The sequence below is a fragment of the Salvia hispanica genome, chromosome 1 (assembly GCF_023119035.1).
Source record: "Salvia hispanica cultivar TCC Black 2014 chromosome 1, UniMelb_Shisp_WGS_1.0, whole genome shotgun sequence".
Lineage (NCBI taxonomy): Eukaryota > Viridiplantae > Streptophyta > Magnoliopsida > Lamiales > Lamiaceae > Salvia > Salvia hispanica.
Genome location: NC_062965.1, coordinates 2,085,959 through 2,107,337, shown reverse-complemented (window position 1 = coordinate 2,107,337; position 21,379 = coordinate 2,085,959). Strand labels below are relative to the sequence as shown.

Sequence of the window (21,379 nt, the reverse complement as noted above, 5' to 3'; positions counted from 1 at the left end):
ACGGTCATCATTGTATCTAAAGGAGTCGTAGGTGTCTCTGAGTTGTGAAGGGTAAACAGAAATAGGGAGTGAATCGAAAAAGAAAAGTAAACACGAAAAGTAGTATGGAATCGAATATCATGGTAAAAATTACCGAACGAATCTAAAAGTGAATTTATTTTTAATGAATTGATAAATATTTTTTAATATACGTAAAGTTAGAAATACCTAAAAAAAAAGAAAGAGATATATATTATATTTATATAGTAAAAGTTATAAAGTTGTAAAGATGTTAAAAGGAGAGAGCACTAAAATAAATTTTTAAATTGGTATCTATTAAAAATATTTTAATAATAATATAAGAAAGTATATTATTTGACTAATGTTTAGGATATATAGTATGATGAAAAGCACAAATGAAAAGAAAAAGCTAAGTGAGGGATAAAGACAAATGGGAAGTGTTGAGTCTCTGTGGATGCTGAGGAAATCTATGTTACTACTGGCAACTATAAAATAAATTAATAATGTTGGTATAATTTATATGTTGAGATTGGGATCTACATATTTTAAAAGGTATCCACTAGCACGAAAAACTGTCTCTTCTGATTGGCAAAATATTCCTCTTTTTTCTTACTTTTGTTTCCTTCCTCTTTTTCAATTCTTTTGCATTCTTTCTCTCTAGTTTACATAGCACAATCAATCCAATATTTGGCTTTTATTATTCCTCTTAATAATCAGACACAATAAAGAAGATCGTCGGCCATGCTAGAAGGCTCTGCGGAAGGCCAATGGATGAAGAACGGAGCGAACCCAACCCCAAAGGATGAAGGGAGCTATGCATAGTAGGGTTGCCAGTAGCTCCAAAAACCGAATTTAATGAAATTTTCGGCCATAACTGTTAGATGACACTCGTATTTGGATTCAGAATCATATCAAACACTAAATTTTACATATAACATCCGATATTGATTTGTATCATACCAAGATTGACTTGTGTTACACTTTTAAAATTGCACATTTTTATTTTTGTATTGTCTCACTCATAGTTACATATTTATAAAAATGAAAATATCGATCTATATACTTTATTCTCTTGCCACATTATACGTTAAATAACGCTGCATAAATTATGATGGAAAGAATACTTCACTTTAAATGGAACAAAAGGAATTGAATACAATGATTTAGATATTGTTTGACTGATAGTTGTGGGGTTAAGAGTTTTAGAATTGTCAAGCAATAGTAAAAAACTGGTGTTTGTTGAATTTTAATGTCAAATAATGTCTGCTAAAGTTGGAAAAATGAGTAAGAAATAATACTATTGAAATTTAAAGAAATTAAACTTTCTCAAGTTATGCTAAAATTAACGCTCATTGAAATTTGTTATCGTGTTAATAAAAAAAGTGGCGGATTCGAGAGGGTAGACGACCCTACCGTTTGCCAATGAGGTCCCAAGAGTCTAATTAAATGGCCTACATGAAGATTGCATGTACATCCATTCATAATTAATGGTTATTCTCTATCGCATTAATTAAATAAGATACCAAATTACCATAGCAATTTGAGAATGGATACCTTGCTATGGAGAGGCATAACTTAACCACCACTTCAACAATAGTTTAGTCTAATGAAGATTGCACACAAACATCCACTTTTCTGTTGGAAAAATAATTTAAGGTATTTTAAAATCATCAACATAAACGCATTGGAATGCCTTTGTTAGATGACCCACCATTCCGACAGTATCCAGAGTTTCTTGAACATTATGATAATTTATATCGAACATATCATTAAAATCATCCTCAACAATGACTCTTCTCGCTTAACAGTTGGGCATTTTGTGTGGCTCGTCGCGCTATGACGAGATGGCCGCTAGCCCTTGCTGCAAGTGCGTCTCGTGAGCCTTATTTTTAACATCGATGCCGAATCCATTTTTGATGTACGTGTAACCACCCCCATTCCCTATAGCTAATATAAAAAGGATTTTGTAAAAGATTGTATACTCTCCTCATAAATTGCAAATAAATACTACAATAATACATAGACTTTAATTTTTATTATTTCATCAATTAGTACTATAGTATTTCATTACTAAATCACATCTATTAATTTTACTATAACATGTCATTAAAAGATAGTATTTGATTTAAAAGATTTATAATAAATCTAAAATCAAAGTAAAAGTTATTCATTTTCTAAATATGCACATATTTATTTCAAAAATTGAACATTTTTTAAATGATCACAAAAGGAAAATAAAAATACATTAATTCAACTTAAATTAATTAATCTTAGTAAACTAATTTTAAATACAATTATATAGTACTACAATTTTGATACATTTATGATTTTCAAATAGTCAGCATCATTGCATTGAACACTGATTTATTTTTATCCCAAAGTCTTAATTACAAAAAACTTAGAAACAAACGAAAAATTAATTAAATAATTGAATAATCCCTCCCTAAATTTAAGCCCAACTGTATTCATAATAATACAACTCAATCTCTCCTTTTATGTTTCACCACTCTCCCCCACTCTCGCTTTAGCCGCGTGCAATCCACTCTCCCCCAAAACCTTTTAATTTCGTTTTCAATTTCGATTTTATGTAAAATCTGCAGTTTGATCGCAATCGCAATCGCCATCGCCCCCAATCCTGACCACTCCTCTCCGTCGCCTCCGCATCCACACACCTCTCTCCCACTCTCGCTAATTCCGGCGGTTCAATTTCATCAGTATTCGGTAGAATTTTCGATTGGTGATGGCGGAGCTGGCGGCGGCTGAAGTGTACGCGCCGCGGACGCTGCAGGTGTGGCGCACGCTCCTCAACTGGCTGGCGTTCTTCTTCCAGATCTTCGCGCAGATCCTCCGCGGCACGCCGTCGCTCAACCAGGTCCTGTCGTACGTAGGCCTGCGCCAGGGCTCGCTGCTGCCGTCCGCGCCGCACGCGCCGCCGCAGTTCAAGCCGCTGCCGGTGGTGGAGCTGTCGGAGTACTCGGAGGAGCACGAGGAGGCGGTTGCGGTGCGCGGCGGCGGAGAGGGGACGGCTGATGATTCTCTGCCTTTCGGGAAGCTGACGGTAGCGTTTATTGTGTTTTTGATTTGATTGGGAGTTAATGATGGATGGATGTGCTGTTTGTTGCTTTAATTGATCGTGGTTGACTTTGCGAAGTGCTTGCTAAGTGTGTTGTGGATGTGGATTTAGTTTGTTCAGCCGATTTTATGTAGAGAAAGCGAATTAAAGGGAAAGATGAAACATAAATTTTAGGATTCAGTTACTATTGTTTTTTCCTGAAGTTGAGCTGAGAAGAAGAGGGATTTGACAAAAATAGTTTCAAGTCAATGATTTTTTGTGAATATGTTACGCTATTTTGTAAGTATTTTGCTACATAAAGGTTTATTTAAATTCAAAGCATTTTCATAATCATTTGTACTTTGGATGCAGGTTGTTCTTGATTTGGACGAAACTCTGGTATGTGCATATGAGACGTCAAGCTTGCCAGCCATGCTACGTAGTCAAGCCACAGAAGCTGGTATAAAATGGTTTGAATTGGAGTGCATATCTTCTGACAAAGTAAGTTTCTGGTTTTGTTGACATTAAACTAGTAATTAAGCTATCTAAAGTAGTTCTTAATATTTGGTATTGATTTGCATTGTTTATTTCTCAATGGAACTCCTAGGAATTTGAAGGCAAGCCTAAGATCAACTATGTGACAGTGTTTGAACGTCCTGGACTTAAAGAATTCCTGAAACAACTCAGTGAATTTGCTGATCTTATCCTATTTACAGCTGGACTTGAAGGTGTTTTTTGTTACCTTATAATGATGACATACTTTTCTTGATCTCCAGCTGCAACTTTTTATATACGATATTTACCGGTTGGAGTAAAATTATTTTGTGTTTACAGGCTATGCTAGACCTCTCGTAGATAAAATAGATTCTGCAAATCTGTTCAGCCGTAGACTTTACCGGCCTTCTACCATTAGCACGTAAGTTATCTGTTAACTTTGGTGGTACATACCAGAATATATTAAATCTCTGAAGTTACTGGTTTTGATATTTGCTGTTGTTAGATGTGTGAGCCTGTACCTTTTTCATTTCATTGTGGGAAAGGAAGCTAAAGTACTTATGTGGGTGATATAAATAAAAACTTAATTAAGGTAGATATTGTACTTAATAACAGTCCACCAATACACTCATTACCGAACTCTGTGGCATGAACCTGATGGGACTAAGTAAATGCTAAAATGATGAAGTATGTAATGGATTCTAGAAAGAAATAATACTATTATATTCTACTGATGGGGCTAAGTAATAAGCTAGTATGCATTTTTCTACTGTTACCAATGACTATTTGGTAAATCTTGGTATGCTTCCCTTTTTAGTTATCTATACAAGTTAAATTTAGAGTTTTTTCTCTTTCAATCTATGCTATTTTGCTCTCCGCCCTGGCTCGATGAAGAAATTTGGTTGAGTATCAGTATATAAAGAACTTCCATTAAATAATTCAGAAGCTTTCTTCGGTGCTAATTCTTTTTCAAAATTGTCATCTGAAGTGCTACCGTTCTAGACCAACATTTAGAATGTAAAACAAGAATGACACAACCTCTTACTTATTGGTTTGTTTGCATAACTAATTTTACAATATTTAGGTTTCTTTTAATCATGTATTTTTTCAACCATGTTTTTTGATGTTGAGGAAGGTTGTGCGTTGTAAGATTTTTCAGTATGCTGTTCTGCTGTTCATATAATAGCTACTCTTATTATGATATTTCATTGCCATAAACAATCTGGACTTATGTTTTGCTTTTTTCATAAAATAAGATAAAATAGAATAGAAGAAAGAAAATGGAAATGATCACTCTTTGCTGTACAATTTTGATGACTTGCTATATTTGTATCCTGATTTGGAGTGCTTTTCTACAAATTCATCCACCAGACTCAGCCATTCATTTGTTAATATTTTGCATAAATCACAGGGAGTATCGTGAACATGTGAAGGATTTATCTTGCTTGTCGAAAGACTTCTGCCGAATTGTTATTGTTGACAATAATCCATTTAGTTTCTTGTTGCAACCGTTGAATGGCATCCCTTGCATACCATTCTCTCCTGGGCAACCTCATGATGAACAGGTACGACTATAACCCGGCATACAAGTCACTTGCACCGAACCATTACTACACCTTAACTTTTTTATCACAATGCACATAAGTGCAAATTCTTTATACTTTAAGTTCGATCAGTTCTCACTTGAAAAAGTTTTTTGCTTGAACCTCGTTATCTTCTTTTCCATCGGAATTAATTTGTGGATTCATCTATACAGCTTTTGGATGTTATCCTTCCTTTGCTAAAGAATCTTTCTCAACAAAAGGATGTAAGGCCTATTCTCTACGAAAGGTTCCATATGCCCGAGTGGTTTCAGAAACATGGAATTCCTTCTTCGGGATGGACATAGGAAGAAACTGGCGGCCGTCATGCATGTCTTTATGTAATATAATGCTTAGGATAATTATATTCTTTTCACAAGGCAGCGTCTCCAACTCGGGAGCCAACAAGTTTTGTACAGCATTGTTCGGTGCAGTGAAGCAGCCATTGACGAAGTTTCAGCCTTGTCACAACCCGAGCATGATCAATTGTGAAAAGTAAAGTTCTCTGTGTAACGTCGTTGTTCATAGATGCAAAATCATGACGGTGTATCGTCCTAGTATTGCATATCTCGATGATACGATCAATTATTTGCAGTGACGGACGGGCCTTTGTTGCTTAATTATATGATAGGTTTGTGGAATGTGAATTATTTGTTTCAACATCGTTTTGACTATGCTTCAATAGAGAGTTTTATAGGTGTTAATATTGTCCTATTTTCCTAATCAAATTAATCGTGTATGTTGAGATCCTCACATCATTTGAGTCTTGAGAGAATCGATTTGAAAAACCTTTGATATATTAGTAGTATTTTCATTGCCCATAGAAAATGTCTTAAGTTCTCAAAAAGAAATTGAAATTGAAAGATAATATGATGCTTTAAATTTTTGGGACATCCCAATCCAAGGTGATACGAGTCATTTCACCTTTTGGAAAAAATCAACTCTTTAATTTGCTACTTTATTCTCTGCCTATTTTATTTTCTCTCCAACAATCTCTCTTTAAATCTCCTTTAAAAAATGTTTCGATTAATTTGGAATGGAGCAAAATTTGTTGGGCTAATTGATTGTTGATCTAACATAAAAAATTTGTTTTCAATTTGAAATTGAACAGAGTGACTCAATTAAAATAATAAAAAGAGTTTGACATCATTTACATTTATTAGCTGAAGGTAAGACAAAAGTCACAAAATAAAATAGCAATAGCTATGTAAATAGAGACTATATATTTAATTTGTCATTTTATTTCATAAAATTCAATTCCTAGTGAGTTATCTACCTTACCAAACATGTCATACATCCGTTGATATGATCACTTATATAAATAGAGACTATATGGAGTATTTAATTTGTGTTGCTTCCCTGTAATTTTGCACGATTTTAGATATTAGTCTTACGTAATTTTAATCATATTTTGCTAAGAAATGCAATGATTAAGTCTTTACCTTGGTTAATGTCGATGTTTTGACTAGTATGTGGAGAATGTGCATGCAGTAAAAGAGCTTAAAAATAGGTAAAAAATAACAAAAGGCGGAGCTCGGGATCAAGTACGGAGAACCTGCGCATGCCAGTGATTCACTAGGTTCGACGCACTTGGATACCCAGTGACTCGATGGAAATGTACTGTGATCTAGAAGATGTGCAACGACTAGCTAGGCTCACGGACCCAGCGACTCACTAGAAAGGCGTTGTACTCTAGAAAACATTCAACAACTCACTAGGTTTTAACACACTAGCTTACCTAGCAAGTCTTTGGGAAATGTAAGTGAAACTGTCGTCCAGCCCTAGGTATAAATGGACCTAGGGCACGAATTCCAACTATTCAGCTGACCCCAGAAAGAGTTTTGAGGAATTTGGAGTGATTTCGAGGGATACGGATTGAAGACGAGGATTCCACTCCGAAAATCACCTCGGGAGTATCTTATAATAGATTTTGTCATGAATTGTACAGTATGTTTTTTGGATTAATAATGTTGAATTGTTGATTAACATGAGTAGCTAATTTAATTACTAGGATTCTATGTAATTAAATGGAGTACTATATTTCTCATGGTTCTTATTCTAGAATTTCTTTGCCTATCTCTTTTGTTGGATAGGATTGTTTTTAGTTTTTACAACTCATGAGTTTGATATCTTGAATAAATTTTGTGCATTTCTCCATGCATCATTCGACAAAAGGGTAATTGTGTAGGAATGAAAACAATCAACACGTTAGGCAATTGAGTCGAGAGACTTGAGACTAAGCATGAAAAATTAGCCGATTGATAGAGCTATTTATTATTTGACTAGAAATTAAACGAGACTTGGTTTAGATTAATCAAACATTAATTTGTGTGCATTCAAATGAAGCCACATTTTAGCTAGTATTATGCTTACCAACAATTTAGAGGTGAATAGGAATGAGAGTTTAGATAATTAATAATAGGTGAATAGAGGTTGTCCTCATAAGTTAATCCATATTTTTTCAATTATTTGGTTATTTTTATTTAGTTTGATTATTAGTTAATTTAAATAACAAATCCAAATCATAATTGATTGTCTAGAAATAATCGAGATTAGTTTGCGATAATCAAATCAACTCTATAGTGTTGTGAAATCCTCTTAGCTTGCTGGGTTTTGCAATGTAAATTAAGTGTTTGTTTCAACATAGTTGAGAGGCCATTTTAGTTGAAATATGGTGGAAAACGGAGGACAAAAGGGTGGAGGAGGAAATAACGGAGACAAAACGGCGAAGGAGGAAATAACTGTGGATAAGATGTCGGAGGAGGAAACAATGGCGGAGCAGAGTGTTCTTTCCTTTCTCCTAAATAAATGAAATATATTTGTTGTAACATCCCTGAATCATGATCATGTCATTGGGTTATTGTATAGAATATAAAATTGAATGCATTGTCGTGTAATGGTTATTGTAAATATAAAATTGAATCATGTTGCATTTGATCTTAACACTAGGTGTGGTATAATTAATAAATAAGTAAATAAATTATATTTTTAAAAGATATCAATCAACTCATTAAATAATATTGATGAAATACTAGTATTTATATGTTTGAAAAAAATTGAAGCTAAAAATGACAACTATTGAAATATCTTTTTATAGTGTTTGAAGAGAATTTATTCTGAACTTTTGAGATTTTCTAGAAATATGATCAAATTTTTTAGAATTCTCCTCAAAATTTGAGATTTTATAGTTTTTTATATTCTAAACATAATACTTAAAACTCATTACTAGTTCGAGTCCAAATCCAATACAATGGATGTTTTTCTAAAATTATTTAACATCTAATTTAGGTATGAGTATAACAAGCATGTATATAGGGGAGTGATCAATTGCTAACTCATCATTTAATTGCTAACTACAACTAATTTAAGGCCATAGAATTTTAGAAAATATGTGGTCTACAATTTGCCACGTGTAATTTTCATTTTGTTTAATAAAATCAAAAAAGATAAAACAAAATGTCAAATTAGGGTTTTAGATGAAAATGTCAATATAGTGTTTCGGAAATATCAACACAATGCTTTGAGAATGTCAACACGATGCTTTAAGAATGTTAACTCATTGCTTATATTGACATTCTACATGTATTATATTGACATATTTTACATAGTATGTTGACATTTCTGCTTTACGAAAAAATTGAAAAATTTTCGATTTTTTTTTTCAAAAATTTTGACGTCGGAACATATGCATATATGATATCGTTGGAATCCTTATAAAATTATCTTTAATTTGATATATGTTATATGAATTTAAAGTTTTGGGATTTCTTTTAAAAGTTAGTTATAACTAAACATGTAGTTAATTGACATTAATACCCCTATTGATATTTTATGGAATTAATCTTATGGCTTTATTGACGTTTTTTGTTGATCGTATTGATATTTCTTGGTTAATGATCTAGACCCTTAATTTGAATATCTAATGGCTATTATTTAGTTGTAGTTAGCAATTAGATATTGAGTTAGCAATATAACACTCTCCATCCCCATGTATATAAGTATAGCAATCTATTAAGTAAAAAGAGTTTTCATTTTGATCATATTAGATCTTGTGACAAGAGTCTAATTAAACGATGGTAGAGTTTGAGGTGAGACAAAAGTCACAAAATAGTAGTACTAGCATAAAATAAAAACACTATTAGAAGTTTAGAACAATAGCTCTTTAAAAAATACTTCTTTTCTCTATTTCTCCAAAATACAATTCCTCACGTAAAACATAACAAAAAATGTGTAAAGCATAAGAATGAACCAAAGATTTATTTTTCCACACTATACGTTGATCAAAATAAAGAAAAAAAAAAATCCATAACCTTTCCCCAGCCAGCTAAGAACACAAAATAGATTCAATCTGTGAATTTTGAGTTTTTTGGTAAGATTTAGACCCGTGGATATCTTCTTGTTTGTCGAGTTTCGAGTTGGTTCATCCAGTCCGACAACCACAACAGACCTTTATACCCGAAATATGCAGAGACGATGACAGCTGCTACAACGATAAGCACCAAAAGGATCCGTCGAGCCACACCAACTATTCTCTGCACGACGGAGAAAAATGTTCACTACCTAGAAATGCTACAACCGAGACCTGCCTATTAGCCCGAGAATAGAAGCCAAACCTGCAGCCTTGATGCATTCTCCTCTTCGTGTACCCTTTGTTTCCGTCTCCTCCTTTTCGACACGTTACTAGCCTTATCCGACTCCTTTTCCTTCAAAAGAGAAACTAACATAAGCGTGTACCGAGCTTTCCAAAAATCATCGTATTGATTAATGAAGTAGAAAGAATTACCTCCTGGGGCTTCACTTGGCGAAGATGCAACTCTGAGTCGGGGGCCTTGACTTTGCTCTTGCAGTCGGAACCACAAGGAAGAAGTCCGACTCCAAATTGATTCTTTGGTATCTCTTTGAGATCGCAACCACTACTAATATGTGCCGCTTGTACATCCTTGCATAGCCACTCCTTCTTTAAGGTTTGACACCCACAACGAACGGTTACCTAGCAAGAGATCGAGAAAGTTAACAGAGGCCCACACGATGGGGTGGTAATGAAAACATTCAATTCGAGTTGTCAGATTCCAACACGGTAGATGTTTGTGGTACCTTCTTAGAGCACTTGTCAGGTGATGGGCAGGGCCCGGGATGGCACGTCTCTGGGCATAAGTGTGTACAATTCGGCAACTTCCTGCCGATCAAAAATAATAAAATCGGGGATATGTTATTTAACATTTCAAGATATCAAGAAATAAAAATAACTCAAAGAATATAGCATACAACATAAAAGAAGGATATTCACTACTTACTAGATCTTCTCAGGGAGACACTAAAAAGAGTGATATCGAAAGCATCTAAAGACGAATGTTTGAAATACTTCGATATCATGATCAGATGGGTACAACGTAAGCCAAAACTATTCACACAACTTGAACACAAATTCATAGAAAATAATTAAAAATAAACACCAAATAGTCCTCTCCTAGAAGTTATAATCATCAGTTTCTTTTTCGTTTTTTGGATAGCATTAAGTCATCTTAAATAAGAAGATACTGTATGAAGACTTTTCGAGATTACCTATGGCAAGGCCCTTTGCACGAACGGACAACCATTTGCTCTTTCTCGGACAGGCAGTTGTAATATTTACACTCGAAAACATGCACCATGGACCCACAGTGACACGAACGCTTAATCAACGTCTTGCAAGGGGGGCATTCTCCAGGATGACATCGCATAGGGCAAGGATGTGGACATTTCGGATCTCTATCCTGAAAGAAGATCACGGATAAAGAGAAGAAGCCATGTGAATTTCACCAACCAACGCCACCGAATTAAAATATTTCATGAATCTGAGTTTTAGATACATTTAAAGCTATTCGAACAAGGCTTGAAACGTACTATTGAATAAGAACAAGCAACCAAAAGCTTCAAGATTTAAGAAATGAAACGGAGGAGTATTTACCTTATCACAAGGGAGATTGCACACTTCGCAGGACTCGCCTGTTTTCGAAGAATGATCTTTCAAGGGATGACATACGTAAGTGCAGTAATGGTTGCTACATGGAAGAGGATTTCCACACAAATTATCACAAGGAAACTCGGGACTATTTGAGCATACCATCTGAGAGGAAAAAAGGTAATAATCTTTATCCTCATACAACAGAACAATATAAATACGACACACATAGAAAAGGCCTATTCGCTGATGAAGAAACTAACCATCCTTTCTGCTCCTATGTGCCGGCCAAAGCACGACCTCAACACAACTTCTGGGCAAGGTGGACATGGGGAACCAGGTGTAGCTTCACTCAGATAATTTCCCTTCTTCTTTTTTGGTTTTAACGTAAATTCAGGGCGTGGAGGTGGTACAGGTCCATGGCACCTATATATAACATTAAACAATTGAGTTAGAGACCGAGTGGCCCGAGGAGGAGGCAGTTACCAAAGAAGAATTATTTGAGGCAAACCTCAATTGGCATTCATGGCCACATGAGTATCTTTCACCACAAGTTAGCCGACATGGGGGGCAAGCACCATAATGGCACCGGTGTGGCTGGAGATACATATATGTAAACCATCATTGGAAACAATTTCTTGTCAAAGATTGAGCTATATAGCAAAGATCTAGAAAGAAAACTAAATGTCGAATCAAATAAAGCATTTTTTGCGTACTTAACAGTCTTCTATTATCAGTCAAGAATTAGATTATTACATTGAGAGACCAGCCATACCTTAGATTGTGGAGCATGCCTGCATAAAGGAGCTACGGGACATGGTTTGTGACACTTAGGAGGCTTTTGTTCAGTTTCAGTGCCACAAGGAACCTGATTACAAGTTAAAAGAGTGAGCAGAACTCTTGCGGAGTATGCAATTTTCATATCAGATAATTGGATAACTTTCAAATTTTGTTGTTAAATCCTTCGTCCACATATTCTCCCCGAAAAGCATGCATCGTGATTGAAGTATAATCAGCTTTAAGTTTTTCTCGCTCACAACAGAAGCAAGCAATCAACAAATTTATCAAAATCCTTACTGTTTAGTAAATAGTATGTCCTTGAATAAGTATAAAATGATATATTTTTGTTGGACAGCCACATAGACTCATCTATTAAATACACGGTGGAGCACACTAGTGCCAATTATCCCAAGCATACGAGAGAGAAAAAAACAAATTTCAAGACTCAAACAATATAATGCTAACCTCAAAATGTGTGTTGCCACATGCACATGATATCCTCACCATCAGTGGGCAAGGAGCACAAGCACCTCTACAACAACAACAACAAAAACAATCAGCAAATATTTCAACGTCCATATGGGTCGAAAAGATCATAGGTTATACAAATACATTTGTAAATGTTCAATGTTCCCACATGTGTAGATAAATGTCTAAGAACCCAACAAGACCTATAAGGTTCTACCAAGGAACCTCTGGTCCACACATTGCACAAAACGATGGCAACAGAATTACCTATGACATGGGGCTGGGCACTTGTGATTTCGACACCGGAGCTTCCGGTCACATATCTGAACTCCAAGATATGTACAAAAGTAAGAAGAAGAATCTCCATTTACAGTACCACATATTAGAGTATAGCAAAAGCAAGAACCTCTGAGCAAGGAGGGCAGTCCCCATCGCAACAGCGGCGCTTACAAGCATGCCGACCACAATCCCTAAGCGTTTGGCATTTCCTCTCACAAGTCAACTCTTGATAGCAAGGGACCTATTCTAAATCCAATGAGCCATTCTCCTTATCACAAACATCATACACAAAGACACTAAACACAGAAACACCACAATTTTAAAAATAAATCATCCAATCCAATACAAAATGCACCTGTTTCTTGAAGCTCCCACACCTACACGGCTTTGTCACGATCATCCTACAATTCTCAACACACGGCCCGTGATGGCATCTCTCGGGGCACCGGTGGAAGCCGCAGCTCAGCAGCTTATTGCAAGTTGACCCACACAGAGGCAAAGAAACATCACATGCCATCCCTTCATACACTCTCTTCCCACAAGGGCAACTCCTCTTCCCTTGAAACGGGCAATCCCCACACCCGCCCTCGTGACACCCCTTCTCACAAACATGCCTCCCACAGCTCAACATCTTCTTGCACTCACCATTGCATCTAAACTCCCTCTCACAGCACTCCCTCACCATCTCTTCCTTTCCACATTGGCATCGAAAACTCCCCTTCGCCCTACACGGCTGGCACGATCCATCATGGCAGATCTCACCACATCTATGAGCTCCACACTCCAATACCTTCCCACACACACCTTTGCAAGAAAATTCCTTCAATCCACATCTCCTCACATCCTCCAATTTCCCACAAAAGCACTGATTTTTAACCAATTTCGGGCAGGCCGGGCACGGCCCGGGATGGCACAGCAGCAGGCAGAGATGCCCACAGTCATATTTCAACGATCTCCCACAAATCTCGCCGCAAGAATGAGGCAACACCCACGGATCACGAGGCGGGTCCTCGACCTTCCCGCAGAAGCAAAAGTAATTCTTGGGGGTTTGGGGCTTGAGATACTCGACGCGGCACTTGGGGCAGGGCCAGGCGAGGGAGCTCTCGTCCGGGGCGACGGCGGCGCGTGCGGAGGCGCGTGAGGCGGCGAGGGTGGTGGACTGGTGGGCCCACGACTGGATGCAGAGGAGGTGGAAGATGGCGAAGCAGCGGGAGGAGCAGGACCAGGTGGGGTCGGTGGGCTTGATGCGCTCGAGGCAGATGAGGCAGGAGAGGGCGCCGGCGCGGGAGGAGGTGAGGAAAGATTGGATTTTTATGAGATCTTGGTGGTGGAGATCGTCGCCTGCGGTGGTGCGGGAGCTGGAATGGGAGAGGTAGGATTGGAAGATGGAGGAGGAGAGGTCGGGGTGGCGCTGGTGGGAATGGGAGGGGGAGGATGAATCGGAGTCGGAGTCGGAGGAGAGGTGGTGGGCGGCGGAGGAGAGCATTTTGCGGCGGTGGGTTGGGATTTTGACTGATAAATCTTCGATTTGAGCTGACAAAATTGAGAGAATTTTGCACTCGTAGTAGTTTTAGGTGGTAGGAATGATTTTTTGTAAAGTTAAATAAATTTAATTTATCATGCAAAATATGGTTGACTTTAATTGTGATTTGTTGGTAAAATTAGCATTATCACATAATTATCAAGTGATATTGCCAGCCTTATTTTTGGCAAACCATGAATGAGGCTCGTGGGGGTTGAACAATGTAAATGGTGTTGAAAAGTGAAAGAGATACATCAACTATCGATGACAATAGATTGCCAAGAATAAACAAAAGTAATTCTTAGCATTGAAATTTAATGGAGTTCTTCAAATAAGTATAGTTGATGTGTACACATACAATTTGCCATATATATTTCAAATAATTCCCAATCACATGTTCGATCATGTATATAAAAAGAAACTCTAAATATTTGATATCTTTAACTTTGAATAAGATCGTATTTCCAGTGACGATTTCATTCGATACCATACCTAGTATGATCTCTCTTATCATTACTTTATAAAACATTTAGTGAAAAGAAACGTAGTGAATAGCGGATTAAGAATGACAATAAACCTCAACCCCAAATAATTGGGTCGTCGTGGGATTAGCCCGCCCCAAAATCTGAATTTAGTAGAGTTTTTCAACTGTTATGAACTGACAGGAATTTGATCGACTCTGACCCCACCTAGATCTACCATTCGAAGCGGAGGTGGTGGTGGCGGCAAAATTGATGAGGATGAAGACAGTTTTAGTTGACGCGATGGTAGTGGAAAGAGAGATGGGACAATCCCAAACCCTAGGAACAAAGTTTTGCGAATTCAAGAGAAGGTCACGACAACACGATTTATTTATCACTACGATAGATACAGTAGAAATCAAACGCATCGTGTGATATTTCACATAGATATTCATCAATCTCACACACACACACACTCTCTCACACACTCACACTCTCACTCTCACTCGAGAGTCATGTACATGAATCGACAAATGAACATAAATCAGAGTTCAACAAGGAACTAAACCATGCTTTTCATTATATATACAAATGCATGGTTGACTAATCCAGACCCCAAAGAAAAAAGAGTCATTGCACATCACACAAACTCGAACCGCATAAGAAGCTTCACGGAGTTGTACTTCACCCCCTTGCGGTTGTGCAGTGGAACGGCTCGGATGCCTTTGCAGAGCTCCGTCACCGGCAGGCATGTCTGCCCGGCAAAATCATCCTTCTCAGACATGTCGTACTCGTGGACTTCGATTCGAAGCAATGCCAGTTCCGGAACTCTTAGTGGGAACTCAAACACCTCATCCCAGTTCGGTATCCAGTTATCTTCGAGCGTCTTTGTTTTCTTCATGATGGTATCAGCAGGCACTCCAGCAATTCCAACCTTACAATACACACAGATCATTGCCACCAATCAAAAAATTGATACAACAAGGTTTGCTAGCTTGAAACATAGTTATATGGAAGCAGAGTAAACGACAATGAGAATAGTCTGAATTATATGGAAGGCCGAAGGTAATTAAATCAGACGCAAAAACATAGATGGTTGTAGCTGCTTACCCTAGCATAGAAATCTGGGGGAGAATAAGTATCAAAATGCGTATGACGGAAGTCATAGTACCATCCTTCACCCATATAAACAGTCACCTGTTTTATATGCCAAATGTATAAAGGTTCAGTCAATTAAGTAATTAACCAAAAACGCACACGCAGAGTCAAAAGCTATAAGCATTTTCAGCCTACCCTCAAAGTTGTTTTGACAGGTAATGATGCATTAGGATCAAAGACCTCGCCGTATGCATTAGGTTTCAACAAAATGTCAGGCTTTTTAACATATCCGCAACCACCATTGGCCCTGAACATGCCATGCATCACCCAAAGGGATCTTCCATAACCCTGAGAGGCAGTAATAACATGTCAGTGATAGAACCAAAATATTTTTCGCACATTCTAAGGTTGCTGCTGAAAGATATATCTTGCGGGTGCACAGTGATAACACTACATTGTGCCATAACTGTTGCACTGTTTATTTATTTCTCGTACATATATGTTCAAATCTAGACAGTAGTATAACTACATAGAAACAATAAACATTTAAGTCTTTCAACTGAAAGTTGGACTTATTGGTACTACACAGGTATTGAAATTACTATTAAACAAGATGAAGAGAAAACAAAAACTTTGGGGATTGTAATTGGAGTTTCTTGTGAGTCAATAACCAACCTGCATGTTGAATGCAACCATTTGAGCTCCATGTGACCATGCAATTAGGGGATTGTAATTGGATGAATCAAAACGTATACCCTTAGGGTATACTCTAAGCAAGTTCCTTTGGGTAAACCTGAAGAACAGAAATATGATATATAAGGTTCAGAAAATGCCTAAGACTGCCAGTATTCATACACATTAGCTTTCTCCGAATTAATACCTTTGAGGAGGCTATACATGAGACACCGTTGGAGAGGTTAACGTCAGGGAGAGTGATTTATTAGCTCTTTCATGCTACGACTTGCAGACTTTATATATACCAGTTAAGTTATCAATTGGTTTCAATCTCATGTGTAACACTTGTAGAAATCAATGGATAATTACATTTAAATGGTCACACTTGTTTGCCAATACGAGCTCTATAAACATCAAAGAGTAGTCTATAGGGAGAGTGAGGTGAAACTATGCTTAAGGCAATGTATACATCCTACCATGGCCTTTGCTTGCTTTACTTGTTAATGGCTGAGATTTCAGATTTTAATTTCGAATGGGTGATTTCAAATGTATACCACATTCTAACAGAATCTCTTCACACCTAGATTACTAGAAATCACGCACTATAATGCCCTATTTTTAAGTGCAAATCACCTGACAATATCTCTTCCATAATCTACAATGGCCTTCTCAAGCTCTTGCTCGCTCAAGCTAAGACGTCTCACTTTATCAGGGTCAACCCTCAGCCAGTCCTGCATTCCACCCTTCCCCTTTCCAGCATGAATAGCAATCAACTGCCGGTATTCTGGGGCTTCATTTTGTTGTTCCTGAGTATCCTCTTCATCATCTTCATCGTCCTCCCCATCTTCATCATCCTACAAGAAAAATTATGGCCTACTGAGAAATATACAGGACGGACCTTACTCAGTCTTGAGAGATAAATAACTTTATAAGTACCTTGTCGTTTTTAGCATAGTTTGGCTCACTTCCCCATGCTTCATCATCCTTTTCCTTTTTTAAATCACCCTCTTGTACTTTAACATCCTTGGCCTTTAAGTACTCTTTTGGTGGTTTGGTCGATATAATAACCCTTTTCTTCAGATGTTCAGGGGAAGGGAAATCTTTCAAACATTCTGAACCAGGGGCAAACAGGATGTCGCCAAAAGTTTCATTGATCATCTAGATTCAGTAAGAGGAGAAGTGATTACACACAGAAAAATTACTTAATTTCCCATAAAAGCTCCACATACATACCTCAGCCACTTTAGCCTGAAGATCTGGAGTAAGATGATCTTCTAATGTAATTACAAGGGGATATTCAGATGCAACAAACGCATTTTCCTTGATCGACCTCAAACATTTGATGAGCTCAACAGGAGTGGTTAGCGTCCTTAACAAGTACAATAAAAGGAAGTATAAGTGTATAACAAGGTGATAACAATACATATCACTCAGATAACACAAAGATATGCTCGAAAGCTGCATTACTGCTTTTTCAGCACATATAATAATCCTCTAGAGAATGAACAGAAATGAATTATCTGTATCCCCCTTTTCATGGAATTCTACAATTTTCCAAATGGAAAATAATATACTGGAAATGGATGTACTTGCTACAGCAGTTTGAAGAAAACTTTGCAGATAATACTGACAGTTACTTAGCATCTGTTTACATCCATATTATGTTAGTTATGCAGTCTGAACCATTAGAACATTTCAATAAAAAGTTGCAAAAGTACAGAGTACAGCAATATCCTATTTTCTTTTCCATCTTTACAGAAACAAAGCTTATGTTTCGTATTTATTCTCAGCATTGTTGTAGATATGTTTCACTGGTTGATACAGTGCAATTCAACTGAAATATTCATAAGATTTCTAAATCATGTGATCAAGATGGAATTCATGTTAAAAGGTGTAAATGCCCTCTATCATTTCAAACAAGATAAAACTTCAATCAGTTAAGCCATTTTTTGAACTAAAACCTCAATTATGTTAATGATTAGTACATTTTGAATTAAGCTTATTTACAGAATTCTATACAATAATAGGAAAACCCAAACGAGATGTGTAAGTAATGCATACCTTCCATGAAGAACATTGACATTATCACCAGCAGAATTTGGCCATATGTCCAATTCAATAACTCTGACGCCTCTATGCAATGCATTTATAATGGGAACATCACTACAATCACTACTTAGTTGATTCCCCGTCAAATAGGAATTATGGCCCGTGTATATAAAATAATGAGAAAGAGGACCAGTCATATCATGGTGCACCTGAAAGAATGGCAAAATTGTCAAAAAGCAAGGCTAATAGGCTATCACAAAGGACGCTCATAACAGAGGATATCATGAAAACAACTAATAATCAAACTATAAATAGAAACTGAAACAGTTTTGAAGTCCCAATTTGGAAACTGGAGCTCAAATGGTAGTATGTTATTCACATTGCGAAGACCATCACAGCCCCTTAAAGATGCAGAGGATGAAAAAAATCCAACCTTTTTATATAAAAACAAAAATATCCATTCGACAGCTTCACCCATATCTATCTTAAGTAAGAGAGCACTACAAATTTTTTGTTTCAGGCTATCTTTCAGTGAAACAAAAATGAAGGTATAGCAAAAAAAGGTGTAAAAATTGACAGGATGAAATTCATTCAACATATCACATTATATTACTCATTTGACTGCCTAAAAGCACCATCTTCACTGATATAATCCTTCAATACACCTCGTCATTCAAGGCACAGCAAATCACAGTATACCAATTTCTCAAACTTCAGAACTTAAAGCCTATTATCACAGAAACGCCAAAAAAACTACCTCTATCGAAACAAAACTAAACTAAAACTAATGGCTCGAATCAAAACGAAACCACAGCGATCACTTCAATTCCCTCAAAAACAGAAATTCAGTAATCAGAGAATCACTTCAAATCTAAACTATAACCAATTCTCAAAATCTTCTGAAAGTAAAACACCTCAACAATGGCTCGAATCAAAACGAAACCACAGCGATCACTTCAATTCCCTCAAAAACAGAAATTCAGTAATCAGAGAATCACTTCAAATCTAAACTATAACCAATTCTCAAAATCTTCTGAAAGTAAAACACCTCAACAATGGCTCGAATCAAAACGAAACCACAGCGATCACTTCAATTGACTCAAAAAACAGAAATTCAGTAATCAGAGAATCACTTCAAAGCTAAACTACAACCAATTCTCAAAATCTTCTGAAAGTAAAACACCTCAACAATGGCTCGAATCAAAACGAAACCACAGCGATCGCTTCAATTGTGCCTCAAAAACAGAAATTCAGCAATCAACGGAACAAAAAAGAGGCGAAAATTTACCCCAAGCTTGGTGTTAATAGGCGAATTGTCATCAGCAAACAAGTACTTGAAAAAGCCCTCGAGATTGAAGCCGCGGCGATGGAAAATACTGAGGTGCTTGAGGCTGTCGATCACCGCCTGCGCGTCCTCCACCGTGGCGTCCTTCTGCTGCTGGACATTCTCCATGAACCGGCGCAGGTGCTCGGCGTCCATGACGCCGTTCTCGGAGTACTCCGCGAAGAGCTGCTTGACGTCGGGCGGCGCCTCGGAGGCGGCGAGGCGGAAGCGGCGGCGGAAGCAGAAGCACACGCGGTAGGTCTGCTTGGACGACATTTCGGAGTCGGTTGCTGCGGGAATTGAAAATGAGAGAGATGAGAGAGATGAGATTTGGTGATGTGAGAGTGAGGGTTATGAGCTGAAGGGGAAAGGATTAGATGCATTGATTGCAACGGAATCAAGCGCTAGATGCCTTTGGATTTTGGAGGATTGAGAGGTGGGGCCATCGCGAGGGGGAGAGGAGGTCAGCTCAACCGCGGATTGGCCACGTCTTTGTGATCATCGCCATTGATGTGAACACGTCGCCGTCTTTAACAGTAAATTGCAGTTGTGATTTTTATGAAAAAAATAATAATTAGTTGTTTCATTCTCCCTCCGTCCCGAATAATTCGGGTCACTTTGACCGTGCGCGGGTTTTAAGAATTGTAATGAAAAATGGGTTGAAAAAGTTAGTGAAATGTGGGTCCTACCTTTATATATTAGTTTTATAATGAAATGTGAGTATGAATGAGTTAGTGAAATATGAGGTCCACTACCAAAAATGGTAAAAGTGAAATGAGACAAATTATATGGGATATACTGAGATGAAAAACTCGGACGAATTATCCGGAATGGAGGGAGTCCTATTTATTGTGTTAGGTATGTTCAAATAAATAAATGATTATCATTATTTAATTGACAATGTTGAATTTAGAACTATAGTCTCATGTGTCTACACGTTAATAAAAATAAAAGTGATTGATGTAGGATAATGTCTATAAATAAGATGAAAAAGTTACACATCAGATATAGTGTTGATAATGATTATGAAATGATTGTGAATAGAGAAAGTAGTAAACAGTGTAGTGGATAATTCGGATATTTGACTTATCTTACACTTAAACCATCTTACAAAAATTTCGTAATGATATATAGGATTGATTATTCCCTCCGTCTGTTCATATTTGACTCAGCAGGAGTTTTAAGAAATATGAAGAAAAATGAGTGTAAAAAGTTAGTGGAATGTAGGCCCCCACATTTATATACTACCTCCGTCCACCAAAATTTGTCACACTTTGACCCGGCACGAATTTTAAGAAATGTAATGGAAAGTGAGTTGAAAAAGTTAGTGGATTGTGGATCCTACTTTTATATATTAGTTTTATAATAAAATGTGAGTATGAATGAGTTAGTGGAAGATGGAGTTCACTACCAAAAATGATAAAAGTGAAATGAGACAAATTTTGGGAGACGGGCGGAAATGGAAAAATGAGACAAATTTTGGTGGACGGAGATAGTATTAGTTTTGTAATAAAATGTGAGTGTAATGAGTTAATGGAAAGTGAGACCCATTTACTAAAAAAAGAATAAAAGAAAATGCAAAGTGGACAATATTTCACGAATGGACCGAAATGGTAAAACTGGACAATATTTCACGGACAGAGGAGTGACATGAA

General features: G+C 37.0%; 4 protein-coding genes across 4 annotated transcripts in view; 2 read left to right on the top strand and 2 right to left on the bottom strand.

Annotated features, from left to right (window-relative positions):
- LOC125213037 (probable serine/threonine-protein kinase fhkC) overlaps positions 1-806 on the top strand; it is a 5,270-nt gene extending 4,464 nt beyond the window's left edge. Inside the window, exon 6 of the mRNA XM_048113390.1 lies at positions 718-806. Coding sequence (XP_047969347.1) covers positions 718-806 — 89 coding nt within the window. The remainder of the gene's footprint in view (positions 1-717) is intronic.
- A 1,712-nt stretch (positions 807-2,518) lies between these two features.
- Positions 2,519-5,831, top strand: LOC125202252 (CTD nuclear envelope phosphatase 1 homolog). Its single transcript, XM_048100619.1, has 6 exons — positions 2,519-3,058; positions 3,425-3,553; positions 3,660-3,780; positions 3,887-3,968; positions 4,959-5,112; positions 5,304-5,831. The coding sequence occupies exons 1-6, from the start codon at positions 2,741-2,743 to the stop codon at positions 5,433-5,435; spliced, it is 936 nt and encodes a 311-aa protein (XP_047956576.1). The 5' UTR covers positions 2,519-2,740; the 3' UTR covers positions 5,436-5,831.
- Positions 5,832-9,270: 3,439 nt separating this feature from the next.
- LOC125202221 (NF-X1-type zinc finger protein NFXL2) lies at positions 9,271-14,124 on the bottom strand. The gene is made up of 13 exons (XM_048100585.1): positions 12,951-14,124; positions 12,723-12,836; positions 12,584-12,639; positions 12,314-12,380; positions 11,844-11,936; positions 11,580-11,665; positions 11,332-11,494; positions 11,075-11,233; positions 10,690-10,880; positions 10,222-10,303; positions 9,911-10,117; positions 9,741-9,830; positions 9,271-9,659 (listed from the first exon to the last, which is right to left on the bottom strand). Exons 1-13 carry the CDS (start codon positions 14,079-14,081, stop codon positions 9,504-9,506), a joined length of 2,595 nt encoding a protein of 864 aa, XP_047956542.1. The 5' UTR covers positions 14,082-14,124; the 3' UTR covers positions 9,271-9,503.
- Positions 14,125-14,990: 866 nt separating this feature from the next.
- Positions 14,991-20,164, bottom strand: LOC125202222 (phosphoinositide phospholipase C 2-like). The gene is made up of 9 exons (XM_048100586.1): positions 19,689-20,164; positions 18,413-18,609; positions 17,585-17,720; positions 17,288-17,509; positions 16,985-17,205; positions 16,352-16,469; positions 15,872-16,024; positions 15,689-15,775; positions 14,991-15,512 (listed from the first exon to the last, which is right to left on the bottom strand). The coding sequence occupies exons 1-9, from the start codon at positions 19,998-20,000 to the stop codon at positions 15,219-15,221; spliced, it is 1,740 nt and encodes a 579-aa protein (XP_047956543.1). The 5' UTR covers positions 20,001-20,164; the 3' UTR covers positions 14,991-15,218.
- Between the last annotated feature and the right edge of the window lie 1,215 nt (positions 20,165-21,379).

What these genes read in the sequence shown, in the direction of transcription:
- LOC125202221 (XM_048100585.1), bottom strand. Translation starts at nt 14,081, where the DNA reads ATGCTCTCCTCCGCCGCCCACCACCTCTCCTCCGACTCCGACTCCGAT. An exon ending in GTGGGAGCTTCAAGAAACAG is followed by an intron (nt 12,837 to 12,950) that starts GTGCATTTTGTA and finishes GATTTAGAATAG; the next exon opens with GTCCCTTGCTATCAAGAGTT. An exon ending in TGCAAAGGGCCTTGCCATAG is followed by an intron (nt 10,304 to 10,689) that starts GTAATCTCGAAA and finishes TTTGATCGGCAG; the next exon opens with GAAGTTGCCGAATTGTACAC.
- LOC125202222 (XM_048100586.1), bottom strand. Translation starts at nt 20,000, where the DNA reads ATGTCGTCCAAGCAGACCTACCGCGTGTGCTTCTGCTTCCGCCGCCGC. An exon ending in CTATTAACACCAAGCTTGGG is followed by an intron (nt 18,610 to 19,688) that starts GTAAATTTTCGC and finishes CCATTCTTTCAG; the next exon opens with GTGCACCATGATATGACTGG. An exon ending in ACTATGCTAAAAACGACAAG is followed by an intron (nt 17,206 to 17,287) that starts GTACTTATAAAG and finishes TTTTTCTTGTAG; the next exon opens with GATGATGAAGATGGGGAGGA.
- LOC125202252 (XM_048100619.1), top strand. Translation starts at nt 2,741, where the DNA reads ATGGCGGAGCTGGCGGCGGCTGAAGTGTACGCGCCGCGGACGCTGCAG. An exon ending in AGTGCATATCTTCTGACAAA is followed by an intron (nt 3,554 to 3,659) that starts GTAAGTTTCTGG and finishes TGGAACTCCTAG; the next exon opens with GAATTTGAAGGCAAGCCTAA. An exon ending in GGCAACCTCATGATGAACAG is followed by an intron (nt 5,113 to 5,303) that starts GTACGACTATAA and finishes TCATCTATACAG; the next exon opens with CTTTTGGATGTTATCCTTCC.